This window comes from Ambystoma mexicanum, chromosome 7p (genome assembly GCF_040938575.1).
Source record: "Ambystoma mexicanum isolate Mex_15411 chromosome 7p, UKY_AmexF1_1, whole genome shotgun sequence".
Classification (NCBI taxonomy): Eukaryota; Metazoa; Chordata; class Amphibia; order Caudata; family Ambystomatidae; genus Ambystoma; species Ambystoma mexicanum.
The window spans coordinates 274,053,658-274,068,797 of record NC_090939.1 but is presented as its reverse complement, the minus strand read 5'-3'; the positions used below and the strand labels follow the sequence as shown (position 1 = coordinate 274,068,797).

The 15,140-nt window shown below is 44.4% G+C and overlaps 1 protein-coding gene across 1 annotated transcript in view; it reads left to right on the top strand.

Annotated features, from left to right (window-relative positions):
- Positions 1-15,140, top strand: part of SYNJ1 (synaptojanin 1) — a 1,805,713-nt gene that overhangs the window by 1,433,705 nt on the left and 356,868 nt on the right. The window contains exon 23 of the mRNA XM_069636346.1: positions 7,726-7,935. Coding sequence (XP_069492447.1) covers positions 7,726-7,935 — 210 coding nt within the window. The remainder of the gene's footprint in view (positions 1-7,725; positions 7,936-15,140) is intronic.

Here is a 15,140-nt window from a genome sequence, read left to right as displayed (position 1 = left end):
AGTCTTGCTTCAGTGCTGTCTTTTTTTCGCGGTCGTCCACGATATCAGTTCGCCTCTTAACACCGTCTTGTAGGCCTCCCACAGTGTTCCTGGGTTCATTGCCGTCTGTGAGTTGAGCTCGAAGTATGTATTGGTCGCCTCCTGTAGCTTGTCCACAAGCTCAGGGTCACCCAGGTAGTAGCTATTTAGGTGCCAGCTCTGCGGTGGAATCCGCCTGGATGTTATGAGTGTCAGTTCTAATGGGGAGTGGTCAGAGATGCCCCGGGGAAGAATGTCTATTTCTTGCACCCTATGTAAATCAGTTGCTGGGATGAAGAAATAATCTAGCCTGGAGAGCGAGGCATGTGCCCCTGAGTGGAAAGAGTATGCTCTCGTGTCCTGGTGGAGTTCTCTCCACACGTCACAGTTGGCAAACGTGGCAAGTCTGCTGGGAACATTGGGGTTTCTATTCCTCAAGTGTGATCTATCAAGGGTTACATTCATGACTTCATTAAAGTCACCTCCCAGGATCATGAGGTTGGATGTGTCGTTTGCGATTAACGGGGCAATGTCAGTAAGCAGCGGCTCAAGCAGGGTAGGGGGTGCGTAGGTGGCTATCAGAGCGATGGAGTGATCCCATAGCTTGCCTGTCGCGTACACATATCTGCCGCCTGTGTCATGGGTCACCGACGTGAGGTGGAAGAGGAGGTTTTTGTGTACCAGGATCATGACCCCTCTTGAGCCCATCGCGAAACCTGAGTGAAGTGCCAGCTTGTAGTTTGTGCGTCTGAATAGGGTACAGTCAGTGCCTGCAAGAAGGGTCTCAGACAGGAACACTATGTCAGGCCCCCGCCTGTTGAGGAATTGCCGCACCAGCCGACGCTTGACTGCACTGCCCAGTCCATTAACGTTCCAAGTCATGAGCCTCAGTGTTCTGAGAGCGTCGCTACTACCCCTATGTGATGCCATGGGTGCTCGTGATGGTCACTGCCTGTGTTGCCGCTGACGGTGTTATACGCCAGCTGCAGATACGCCCGTAGGCGAACTCTGTCTTATCTAGCCTTATCCTATGCGTTTGACGGGTCCTGTCTGTAACTAAACCTAACAAATCCCCAACCCCCCACCCCATACTCCTCCCAACCAGAAGCATCGGTCGCCCAAAGAAAAAAAACACTGGTGTCAACTGGACACCTTACATGCGTTTAACTTAACTTCAAGTACATGTGTCCTCCCCCGGCTTGGATCCCAGGGGGAGAGAGAGCCCTCTTTTGGGGGTGTGGCTTGGGGGGAACCGCTACGAATAATACCCGTGGAGGGGGCTCTCCTTGCGTCGCGGTCTTGGGGCATACCGCGACCGCATCAGGTAAGTGTGTGTAGCCTACTGTTGCGAAAGTGTGTGTAGATAGAGTAAAACAGTAGCTCAACCTGGGTGACCCCAACGGGACCTCGGGCATCTGGCAGGCCTCGGGGCAGTGGTCAGCCTCCCTGCTCTTCCGGTGGGACCTGCGCTGGTGGTTGGCGGACCTCCCGCTGTTGGTCTGGTGGAGGCCTTCGGTTCCTTCCCCTGTTGTCGCGGGGGGTCGACCAGTCTCTGTATATGGTTTGTTCAGCCCAAGGCCAAGCCTCCTTGGAATCATTGAAGTGGACTGTTGTCCCTTTATGGTAAATCTTGAGTGCGCAGGGAAGAGCAGGCCATACTTCACCCCCATTGTTTGCAGTTGTTTTTTGAGGTGGTCGAAGGAGTGTCTCGCCTTTTGCACTTCCCTGGTGTAGCCGGGAAAAAAGGCAATTTTGGAACCCTTGAATGTGACGGCGCCTTTTGCGCGCGCATGTTGCAGTAGGGCATTGCGATCCCTGTAATTTAAGAATTTTGCAATTATCGTGCGTGGAGGTGCACCAGGTGGAGGTCTGCCTGTGGGCACTCTGTGTGCCCTCTCAATGGAGAAGAACTTGGAGAAGGCGTCTGGCTCGTACAGATCAGTCAGCCATTGTTCCAGAAAAAGTTCCATGCAGGGGCCTTTGGCCTTCTCAGGTATACCGAGTATACGCACGTTGCTACGCCTTGATCTGCCCCCTCCATCTTCAATTCTGTCCTCCAGTACCTTCAGTTTGGATGTTACGTTTTGGAGCTGCTGTTGCATATTATGCATTCAATCCTCTGTGTTGGTTATACGAAGTTCCGCTTCCCCGGTGCGTGCTGTTAGCTTTTGAAGATTGTGTCGGAGGAGGGATACATCCATGCTTATCCCGTCCATTTTCTGCTCCATTGATGAGCGGGAATCGGCTATCGCGGCCATAATGTCCTTCAGTGAAATTCACTGGTCCGTTTCCATCTCATCCGCGGATTACGGATGGGGGACTGCCGCCAGGGGTGGTTGGATGGTATACTGATCCATCCTGCTTTGTGTGGGAAGTTTCCTTGCCTTGTCTTTCCCGATGGTGCCGATATCACTAGCTGGGGCTGCGTGCTTGGCCTGTCTTGCACGCCGTCGCATCCTGGAGCGGAGCTCGGGGGGGGGGGCACTAGCCTCCAGGAGCAGAACTTGGGGCAGGAGGGGGGGAACACTCGGCCACGCTGTCCAGCCGTTCCGGCACCTCTTCCCCGTCCGTGGCTCACAGGTTTGCCTCACACGCTGGATCGCACGGGAAGGGTGCCCCTCATTCTCGAGTAGCAGTGCTGTCGGCGGGGGTCGCGGCATCCCACGCAGGTGGATACGTGCTCCGCTCTCACCTCCGCACTGGTTCGCTATAGTCCGCCTATTGGAAGGGACACCGCCCCGCCGGGACCACTCTCTTCCTCCGATGTCGACTGCGGAACAGTAACAGGCTGGATTCCGGTGTCGCACTGACTCGCTTCAGGGCGTTCGTCTGTGCGCGCCGGCGGCCAGTTTGGAAGCTGGATGTCGATCGCCTCGAAACTTCTCGTGCTAGTATTTCTTGAAATCGGCTGCGGTTTCCTCTGCTCTACGCCTCGTTTGTGCCCAAGGGTATCCGACACCCTACGGGGTTGTTATCAGCTCTTATGTCGTCGAATTTCAGGATATTTTATCAGGATATTTGCTGCGGTCGCGGGAGCCGAGGAGACCTACGTCTTTCTCATCCCGCAGCTAGCCACGCCCCTCTCTATGGAATTTAATTGATTCCGCTACCCCCTTTTTTTATTCTTTTTTATTCCGTGCTACATCTTTTCAAGGCCGAAGTGAAACTGCAAAGATTCAATCCAAGAAGGCATTCAGCCATTACGTATCTAAATCATTTCAATACTCTATGCACCGACAAATATTTGTTGCATGTGGTGATGTGTCCAGGGCACAGTGGGATAGGCTGTTTCTAAACATTGGATAGGCTATTTCTGAATGGATAGTGTCTTGCAGCAGTAATTATCATGAAGCACCTAATAGTCCTACACCGGAGCGAATCGCAGGCACAGTCGACAACGGTAGTGAATGTACTGACAGTTCTTTTTTTTCTCAGAAGGGTTACTATTTTGGAAAGCAGATCAGGGACCTGGTTATTGCTTCTTATATTTGCCAGACAATATTATTTTTGGATTTCGAGAGCATAGTGCCTCTTTGAAAGATCATGGTTAACCATGTCTTTTGGTGAACAGATCAGCTGTTGTGTATATTTCTTCAGGACAGACATTGTAATTCATAGGGTAATGCTCAGGAAATCTTTCAGCAGATACAGATTCAGTATCTGCCCCCTCGTCGTGCCCGTTTCACTGCATTTGGTAAAACAGACGTTTTGCTATTGTTTTATGAAGTGACGAGTTGAAAAAACGCTGCAAAGAAATGTGACAAATTAGTCAGTCAGGAAGTTGGTCCAGATCCCAAAATTCTGCAAAGGAAAATGTAAGATTACTCAGGGGAGCAATGGTTTTGATAGATACCATGTGTCATCTGGAGATCCTTTGTCCTGCTCACTCCAATGCCATCATTACAAAGTGTTCATAATCCAGCTGTTGTGGCAGAAATCCACTGGCATTGGCAGTTGAGTTTGGCAAACCACAAAACTTGCATAAGGATAATTGAATACTTGAACCCAGGATCTCACATTCCTCATAGTGGCACAGGACAAACTGCACCATCAGAAAGACATGTATGTAAATCATGCAGTGTAATAATTTATAAATCACAGAAGTGGCATAATGCAACATGTTGAGGGGTATTATATATATATTGTAGCTGAACTACCCAGCTTTGCCCGGGATTTCAATTTTCCGATTTTTATATGATTGGTAAGTCTCACTTGAGTTTCTTCAGCAGTTTCATTTCTTCGTTGTTCTCTCAACAGCAAGCTGTGTTTCAGTTTCTTCAGCAGTTTTGTTGCTTTGTTTTTTAGCAGCACAAATTCTGTGATTAGTCAAACCCCTTTTCCTTTCATTGTTGTCAAATAAAAGTCTTTAGCCCAAACAAATATGCCACCTGTGTCTTGTCTTTCTCCTTCTGTACCCTTACATCAGATACTAAAGAGCTGTTTAGAATTCTCAGAGATCTAGAACACCCCTGTCCATCCGCTCCATCAGTCACTAAGGACAAAAGCTGGTGTACGTCCTTTCAAGAGTTAATGGTGACTGAAATCAAGAACATTCGAGATGGCATTGCTAGTTAACATACAGCACTTGAAAGGCTGCAGCTAAATACAGATGTATCTAGATCTGAGAATACCATTGCCTTTTTGTAATTTAGCATGGTTATAGAACCTGAAGTTTCTGTCATTTTACAACAACTTAAACCAATCCACTGCAAAGGAGATGTATGCCCTGCTACAGTTGTTAAGGCTTGTGCCCCACACCTTATCCCACTGATTCCTAAATGTATAAAAGCCTTGTTCCATCATGTGTCTAGCAGGCGTGGATTTCACCCTTACTTAAAAAACCTTTGTTTGATTCCAAATTGCCCTCAAATTATAGCCCTATCACCTATATTCAAATACAGGATTTCCTGTCCATGAATAACATCTTGGGCCAGCGCCAGTCAGGTTTTTGAGGTGCTCATAGCACAAAATCGGCATTGCTTGATTTGGAGGCGAACATTCTCCAGATTTTTGAAAAAGGTGGTACATCCCTTATGCTCGTTGATTTGTCTGCAGCCTATGACCTAGTTGACCATACGCTGCTGGTTACTAGGCTATTCCACTCTGCCTTTTTTTGGCAGCAGCAGCCAACTCTGTCAAATTGTTCTTTTCTGAATGCTCATCTAGGGTCTTCTCTGGTGAGTTCATGGCTGATGATTCTTTGGTGACTTGCGGGGTCCCTCAGTTATCCTACTTATGTCCCACATTACATAACATCTTCACCATGCCTTTATTTGAGTTGCTTGATGCTAATGAGTTATTATACTCCAATTACGCCGGTGATCAAACTAGAGTTATTATACTCCAATCTCTCAGGTGATCAAACTAGAGGCACGAATACCATCAACTCAGTTTATTCTCTCATCCAGAAATGGATTGCGGATAATGGCTTAGCCCTTAATGACACAAAAACCAAGCTCATGATTACAGGCATGGCAGCCCAGCTCAGAAAGCTGGGTCCTTAGTTTAAAGAATTTCTAATTGCTGGCTGTGCTATTGCCACACTTCCCAAGGTGAAGAACCTGGGCATAATCTTGGATCAGCAGCTCAGTATGAAGGCGCACATCAATAGCCTTGTTTCATCTTCCTTGTATTATCTGAAGCTGTTAGCTCAATTAAGACCTTTCCTGAGCCGCGATAATTGTGCTACTATTGCCAGAACTATAGTTGACACCAAATTGGACTATTGCTCCAGCCCACTGCAGGGCATAGGTAAAGGAAAGGTTGTCTGATTACAGACGGTGCAAAATAATGCCCACATGTCTAAGACCAGGAAAGCCTTGCATTGACTGTTGGTTGCCTCTAGAATCACCTTTCGTTTGCTTTCCATTACACACAAGTGTCTGTATGGCACAAGTCCAGTGTATTTGTCAAATAGATTATGCTGGTTACCCCTACAGAGGATGCTGAGATCCAATAATTCCTCTCTTCTGTCTGTTCCTAGAGCTAGGTTGGCTTTGGTTTCTTAGGGGTCTTTTCCCTATGTTGTACTGAAATATTGTAATGCCCTTGCACCCGATCTGAGAGCATGTCGCTCTTTTGACGTCTTTAAAGGGGGTTGGAGACATTTCTGTTTCACTGATTTGCTCTGCAGCCCGTTTCTTTTTGCTTGGTGGCTCAGCTAGTTTGTGTTCTGTCTATGTTCAGCGCCCCCATGCCTGCGGGCCAGTCCTTGGCGCTATATAGAGAAATAAAAAGAAATACTGGACTTGTGAGTGCAAGGTGGTCTAGCGGGGCCTTATTGATGTTGGAGCTTTCACTGAAAGGTGACTATGCTGCGATACATTTGTTGCTTTGTTTTATTTGGTCTGCCCTGGGGAATGGTCAAGGAAGGCTCCCATTTGGGAGTGGGGTTGGTGGGTACCAGGGTTGTGTTCTGCCATCTTGGGCACTGGAGGTATAAATTGTGTTATTTTGCTGGCCTCTTACATTTGGGAAGGGTGACTGTTCCATGTTTCGTCTGGAGTGCCATCAGACCTTGAAATGGCTGGTCGGGTACCAGGAATGTTTTCTATTTGAGTGATGTACAATGGTGGTATGTTCTTTGGTTGCAGTTACAGCTGTGCGCTGTATGGTTTTGTTCAGGATGAGTCTGTATACCCCATCGATCACCTGCTGTGGTTTTGTGGGAGGGATTTTGTCATGTTTGTGTTTGTAGTGATTTGGTGCCTTGTTTCTTGTGGATTTGGCTTACATGGCTCAGTAGTAGTTGATGTTGGTGGTTTTGTGGCAGTTGTGGTGTAGGTGTATCCTATGTTTATTTGCACCACACTTTGTAAAGTTACTTAGTTCAGTTTGTTTTATTCCATTTCAGTTGCAGTTGGGTTTGTTTATTATTTCGTTAGGGTTCTGACTGCGCATATTTTTGGCACTTTCATTGTGTTTATACATTGTAATTGTTTATTTATACAGCGCTAATACACAGGTGGAGTGCATCAAAGCGCTTCAAAGCGGGAAGGGAACAAGAGAATACAATAATCATTGCATGCACAAACAACATGGTACAAGCAAGCACACAACAAAGGGCCTCCAAGTGAGTACTGTTAAGGGTTTTTTGGCCGCCATTTCGGTCTTCATATGGACCTATGAGCCGGGCTCATTGTTTTATATTCCAACTATTATGCAGTTTTTAAGAGGCCTGTTAATTATGTTCCTTCCATGTCGGTTAATTGTTCCCACGTGGAATTTGAATCTGGTTCTGAGATTTCTGTAGAGCGAAAATGTTGCACCAAACTTATTAAATAAAACCTGAAATCTTGCCAAATGTGTTTTGTTTTCCTTTTCTCTGGCATGTTTATTAGAAGGGTGGCATTATGTTGTTCTTTAATCTTAAGTTATCTCAGAATTTTTAAAACCACAAAAACATTTGCAAACTATATTATGACATCATCTCTGTGTTTTGCTTCCACTTGTTTTATTTTGTGTAGTTTAAAATGTACTGACTGCAGGAAATTGTGGTTTATGTAGATTTACTGTCCACTATGAAAGACTTGTGTGTACATGAAGCAGGGTGATTAAACAAACCTTGCCTTTTCAGAAGGTTCTTAAATAGACTCTGATGACATCATAGATCAGTGAACTGTTTGTTGTGATGTCACCATAGCTAAAGTAAAGTTCTATCCCGGCAGGGCTTGTTAACTATGTTATCTTCCACATTTAATATGACAGGTGATGTTGACGACTACAGCACTGAAATAGAAGAAATTCTCCCTCAACATTTACAGCTGTCCTCATGTTCAGTTTATGGATCTTCCCCAAGCTCATCGCCTCGTTCTAGTCCCTGTCCATCGCCCACAATGCCTGATGTTCCTCCGCCTTCTCTCCCAGTAAGGCCAAGTAGAGCACCAGCAAGAACTCCAGGACCACCTTCTTCCCAAGGTATGTATTCCTCTATCATTTTAATATGTAGTTAAATGGAAATGTAGAATTTTGAATCAAAATAAGATAAAGGGCATATACGGACTCCACATTTGAAATGCTTTTGTAATATACCACTGAACAATTTCGTTTTTTAAAACTGCTGTTTGTTTAATCATTTACACACACTTGCAACATTTGCCAAGGAAAGGGCTGTCACATTTGAAAGATTATGCATGTTAGCATGATTTAAGCTACCTAGGACTATCCCAGCATATTTGGTTTGTATCCTTTTTAAAACAACATGCAGAAGGATAATAAACTTATTTTCAATGAAAAGGTGTATATGCATATACTGTACCTCACAATGTCTCTAGATAACTTTGAACAGGGACAATTAAAAAATCATGAATGACAAGCGTATGGATTAAAATGAAAAGCGGCAAACAAAACAAAGCAATTGCCAATGGTGGTTGTGTCTATAAGCAATGCAACCAATCATCACATAAATCCCAATACATGCACACATGTTTGTTGTACATTTTAAGGTCTCCTTTGAGGACCTTCTTTGAAGCTGTATGTCACTTTTACAAGAGTGTATCTAACGGAAGGGGAGCCCTTGTGTTATTGGGATTTGGGGCTAAAGTAATACTGTAACAAAAGTGTCCAAATATGCAGTTTCCAAAGGCATCCATTTCTGTGCCATTCATTCAAATATATATGGTAAAAAATAGACATTTCCTTCAAATAATCTTAAACAACATTCATAGTACTGTTGGTCAATTTCTTTGAGACTTTTTTTTACTCATTTCAGGCTTTCTTAATGCCCTATTTTGTATTTATTTTTTGACATTATTGTGTATGTGATAAAGCTGAATGTATCAAAAAGGAACACAAAGATTCATAAGAAAACATCAAAGTAAGTTTGTGACATCCAACAAACCGTGCTTTTACCATACAACCATTGGGTAAAATAACACATATTTAGAAATGTGGATACACCCTTAAATGCAACACATAAATATTTATATAAAAATTGATAGAACAAGAAAAAGAAGGGGTTTAGTCCTTTGAGCAGCTTCCTGCTATTTGCATTTATCAGGACGTTGCTACTCCCTTGAGCTGCCTAAAATGGCAATTATGTACGAACCCTTATAGTTTTTCATGTATGTGTCAGGATGAACTACTCATCCTAAGGGTTTTCTTTAAATTTTTAATAACGGAATGGCCCATTGTTGTTCATTATTTCCTCCACGTGTCAATAGGCCAGTCCTCGGTCGAGAGTGGCCTGAGTACTTAGACTGTTTACCAATCCTTCAATGTTTAGCGGGCGAAAATGTGTCCACTTTGTTACAATGATGCATTTCCTAATTATAATACTTTTTATGATCAATTCGAATAGGTGTTTGATCCTCTAAGAGCTGTTTGACAGGTTGCTGAGATTGTCAATCATATTTTATCAGTTCACTGTTTGTAGAGCAGTTTTTTGAAGATGCCAGTGTCTCTGCCCACTGATTCCTTTTGTGGACCGAGGAGTCCATCCTGTAAACTTTTGCAGCATGCCTTCGGACTCTATGACGAGATCAGTACTAGTACTTCACACTGAACTTTTGAGTCTGACGCAGAGTTTTTGCAACCTAAGCCGACAAAGTGGCCTGAGAGTTTATCTTCCATTTGATTTACCCATAGCACCACATTCAGCTATGTTGACACCAATACAAATGGAAGGTTTGGTTTGAAAGGTGTGAGGTTTCAGCCTCCTCATCTCCTGCCTGTACCTAAGCCATAGTCACCAACTAATATTTTGTCAGACCAGCGGGGTTTTCAAACCCCTACAGAATCACTCCTCATGGTGTGAGGCATGCCCTGTACCCCAGCTTTTACTGTTCACTGTGCAGAGATGCGGGGTGTGTGGGATAGTGTCACTTGCAGAGACTACTTTTCCCAGCAATTCGATGCTGTAACGTCGGATGATATCATCACACAGTTATGTTCACCATGTAAGGCGTAATCTAGTTGAAGACTAGTTGAAGACTCCACCATTTTGGTGTTTCTTTTTTTAGCCTCTCCCTAGTGTGAGATTTTCTTGCTTCTGGAACCTCTGTGAGCAAACCTACTAAATTCTCTGGGATTCCTGCATGCTTTGTTGAGATTGTGTTTCAAGGACTTTTGATGAACCTTTTATTTTTTCCTTCTCTTCTTTGGATGGATCTGGACTGTCTGTTCTGTAGTCTTCACCTCGACCCTCTAAGCCTCTAGTTCTTAGTCAAGTCTCCTGATATTGGGTATTGCGAACTCCTTGTGCATAATTGTGTAACGTGCCCTGGTCTATGTTCTAAACAAATATTGTTTGTCTGTTGCAGCTCTCTAGGGCATCAGTGCAGGGGCAAATGATCGTCCAAACATTTCAAAGCCATTTATAAATAAGGATCCTACAGGCTCTGTGACACTCTTGTGTTGTATATTTGAAGTAGCAGCACATCTAAACTTTGTAAGGAAACAGATGTGCTCAAATATGGTGTTTGATACCTTGAGAGCAGGGAGCCTGAGGCCAGGGGATGGAAGACTATATCTGCAGATTATTTATAAAAGATGTTTGGGATAAAAGGCTGCGTTTTCCGGGAGCAAGTGGGGAACATTTTCCTTGTGTTAACCCCCACTATCTTCGCAGCCACCACATGTTTGAATTGATAGAGCTTTGTGATTGGAAGATGTAGCATCCTGTCTTTTAACATCAGGCTCTACCTCCATCTTTAGATTGTAAAAGGGCTACAACCTTCAGATGCTATCACTATAGAACAGGAAAGGAAAATAGTATTCCTTAGGTTTCGTTTGGAGTCAGTTGCAGAGGCTTGCTGGAGGCTGTAACAGAGTTGTTTCATTAAATAGCGTCTTCGACTGTTTGTCTCCAGAGCTTTGACATCATTAAATTCTGTTATGAGTTGTGAGTGGTACATCTATGCAGTTGACCCTACAGTTGCTGCCGCCTGTATGAGCAGGCCGGCCGAAAAGGAGCATGTGGAAATCTGGTTTGTAGTGCTGTGATATCATGAGGAGAGTGAGGTCGGCAGTGGAATGGATGTGGAATGATGTGTGCTGATAGTTCCACCAGTGCCAATTGGAAGAAAACTGTGTTGTGAGCACTGGTTAGCTTTCCCCAATCTCTTATGTGTACCTATGAATGTACTAATAATAAAGAAGACTTACCTGAGCTCACTGTCTCTGCATCTCTTTCCTGAGGACTTGGCCTGATTGCTACAACACACCTCAATGTGTGGCCCAATAGAGGCTTATGCCGGGTATGCACTGTGTAACTGTAACATGTTGAGGAACTGCACAAATCTACAGCATTGTGGTGAAGGACCAAGCAGAGCACAATGCTTAGGCTTGCTGCTGCCGACGATGGCATTCTCCAGGCTCAAACAAAAACGTTCATGTTTGCCTATGGAGCGAGCCGGCACTAGTCTCTGACATGACTGAATAATGGCCTTTTCAGCCACAGAGCAAGCAGTGCCATTTGATTGACCTGCTTGACCTGCTGGAGGCTGATGTAGGCCCCACACTGATTATCAGCCAGTGATGGGTGCTCGGGCATGGAATGTAAGCAGTGCTAATATTGTTACTCTGGGGATTGGCTCAGTCTCTGCACTGTACTCAGCCAGTGCAAGGTATATCCAGTCTATTCTGGCAATGACTTGGGCTGCGAGAAGTATGGGTCAAATGGGCTCACACCCAAGTGCTCTGCTACAGCGCAAGCCTGATTCTCCCCTTGAGGGGCTTCAGTGTGAGCAGCGGCTCTCCTACCTGGATTAAAGCCCTACCATTCAGTGTGTGCTGGGCATGTTGGGCATGTGCACAATACATCAGTTGGGAATTACATTAACCTTCTCTTGATTGTGCCAGATGCCAGGTGGTAATTGAAGAAAGAGCACTCAACACAGGCATTGTTCAGTGTTCTATTGGACAGTGAAATCTTTCCTCAAATAATCCAAAAGATGAAACTTGGTAAACGTCTTCAATGGAAAACAGTAAAGCAGCAACATGAGCATTAAACAGGACAGCTCACCACGCATAAATCCCAAGCAGTTGTTATAGCTTTTACTAACGTTAGTTCCTATGAGAGGCTCATGCTTAAAGTGTTGATTAAGTCCATCTTAAGGCGTAACTCGCAGTTTCCTGCCTGTCTCAAAAACCTATAAGAAAAACTCATAAATCTGTCAATACTTCAACTCTTGGGCGAGGAGGGCTTTCCGTGATATACAGCTGCATGAAGTTTTAATTGGAGCATGACAGCCTTATCTAGTTTTGACTACAGCAAAGAATCCTGTTATGACCAGAGCATTATAATGATTTTCAAGAAATAAACTAACCATGCAGAGCATGAGTCGTATGATAAGAGAATACTCACATATGCATGCCAAATGGAAAAACTTGTGAGGCGAGCAAACATCTTGCAGATAACATGGAGTCGTCGCTCTAAATCAACCAGTACACAGTTAAATAGCCTGGCCTAACTAATCATAGCAGCAATACGTTGGTTTTCTACACACTGCATTAATGCATTTCTGAAGTTGTCATGCATTGCTTTACAACTTGGTCTACTTTTTATCATCGCCTTCCCACCTTTTGATACCATGTCATCAGTCTCATCCATCTAATATTTCTGGTTTAGCGACTCCTCTGAGGTCTTTGTGAGAAGCAGCATTTTAGGAACTGTGTGTTCAAGCTTTTTTCTGCAAGTAGGAGGACAAACATTTGACCAGAAGAACAGACTGTATTCCTAGCAAAATAATATAGATCAGTACACCTATTTGAATTTTTATTTTTGTATTTGTGTTTTTATTGTGCTTTATATAGCTGATTTGTCCAAAGCGCTTTACATAAGAAAAAATCAACGGTACATAAAATCATCAGTGCAAATCAACATTCAGCTGCTGCCGGTAACAATCAATCAGAAGACTGATTTTTTAGGGCGGAACGGAACGAAGAGTAAGAAGTGATGGAGCGGAGAGACAGAGGGAGCATGTTTCAGTGAAGAGGAGCAAGGAGCTGAAAAGAACGAAAGTGGGATTGGGCACAAGGGGGATGGGGAACATTTAGCCTGAAAAGACCAGAAGAACGGAGAGAGCGAGAAAGATTATACACCTCTGTGTAAAATGGATGCTCCCAAGGAGCTAAAAGAGCTAATCAACCAGGACCATAAAAAACATACAAAAGTGTTATCCTCATGGAGGGTGGCTACTTATGTGGGAGATGTCAGTGATAATACTGTCGTGGGGGGCTATGAATGTGCAGCAATATGACCCGACCAGAGCGCACACAGCCCCTTTGGACGCCAGATGGTGTCCAGCGCCTTTGAATTACCATGATGCGAATGACCACCTGTCCATGTATTATTTGAGAAAGAGACATGGTGTTACCATTGGCTACCTTTTCAAGCAACAGAAACAGTTTAGAAAGCCTATCTCGGGTCAGCTTCACACCCAGGCCAGGCATGATATACCCCATACCTTCAATTTAATGGTCCCAGCCCAAATTTCTCTCTGGGGAGCTGAGGGAAACTTGCAAGACTGGCTTGCGGCAGGTAGGATATAACCCATGTAGCAATTCCCACTCCAAACCTTGGGCAACCAAGAGGAAGCAGTGACCCCACAGATAAAGTAAGCTCCCTTGTATGTGGTGTACCTGGATTCCACAAAGGTGAATCCCTTGTCAGGATAAGGTGACATTGTTGATGATCACACTGGTGCTTGAAGAAAGGTAATAGCTATGTTGAATAATTCCCATGAATATAAAACCCCTGTTGTTGTATCCCAGGAGACGTGTAGCTGGAGTGGAAAGGTGAATCAAAGGAATTTCCGTTGAAGCTAATGAGGGGATGGAAAATTTGGGAGGCCAGTAATTACATCTGGGAATGACCACCAATACAGGGTTCAGGACCAGGAGACCAATCTAAGATCACTGCATACATCACCCTAGTTAAAAGGAACAGGTGCAACAGGAAATCCTCAAGCTAAATTCTCAGGCCTATAAACTCAGGTCCTGCAATCAGACACATTCTGAATGCAGGCGTACTGCCTGGTCGCCTGGAGGCTAGTGTTTTACTGTGAACCCAAGAGTGTGCATCAGAGCCTTCTGACTTGTGGCAGGTAGTGTTGAAAGTGACAATAGTAGTAGTGAAAGAGAAAATGAGCAGTGGCACACACATGGTGATAATGTAACAGTGACACAGAGAAAATCAAGTTCATTCCCCAACGCTAAATCAAAACTATGGGACCAGTTCCACAAGAATGTCTCGAACAGTTAGTCTAGCGAGGGTGAACAAGTGAATGTTCAAAGGCTCTTTTTCCTCCACCCGACACTTCAGTAAATAAAGTCAATATGAATCAATAAACGGCTGTTAGTTCAGGGAAGCAGTTGCAAATGTTATCTGGAAATCTGGTGGAGGGTATGATTAATGGTGCTCATACATCCACAGCAGGATAAGCAAACCTCTTAGGACAAGAAAGAGCCGCGCGGCTCCAATGTAGAAAGAAAGGCAGATAACTTCTGGGATGGGTATCACACTGCATCATTCCCGAAAACCTGCTCTGTAGTGAAGTGACTTCCAGGCTTACTTAAGTTACAACAAGGGTTTATTAACAAGCCCTTATGTTACAGTTACATAAGGTAAGGACATAAGTGGACAGGACATAACACCGGCTCCCATCACCCAGGCTGGGGAGATCTAACTGCCTTAGGGTGGAACCTTAGCATACACTTGCACACTAACATTCTAACAATCACAAGACAACACTCCACATGACATCACCAGTTCATCACATACACAGGAAGGCACCATATAACACATCACCTTCCCTTAATAATGCGCCACACACATACATATACACACATAACAGCACATCACAACACATCTAACTTTTATACATATACACAGCTCACATCCTCACGATAACAGTGCACCTTTTAAAGAGGGTGTGCAACTCTGTGAACCCAACGGGAAAGTACTATTCCCTTCACCAATGAAATGGTTACATAACAACCTCACCATCTTCCTCCTCATGTAAAGCAAGATCATGTAACCATAACTATCACACAAACACTCCCGTTTGTAAGCTGTCACAACTCGAGCATTCCTACATGCTATCACTGGAGGCACTACCTCTCAGAAACATTGTGGTACACACAGCTATGTTCACAACCCCAGCATGCAATATGCTCATAGT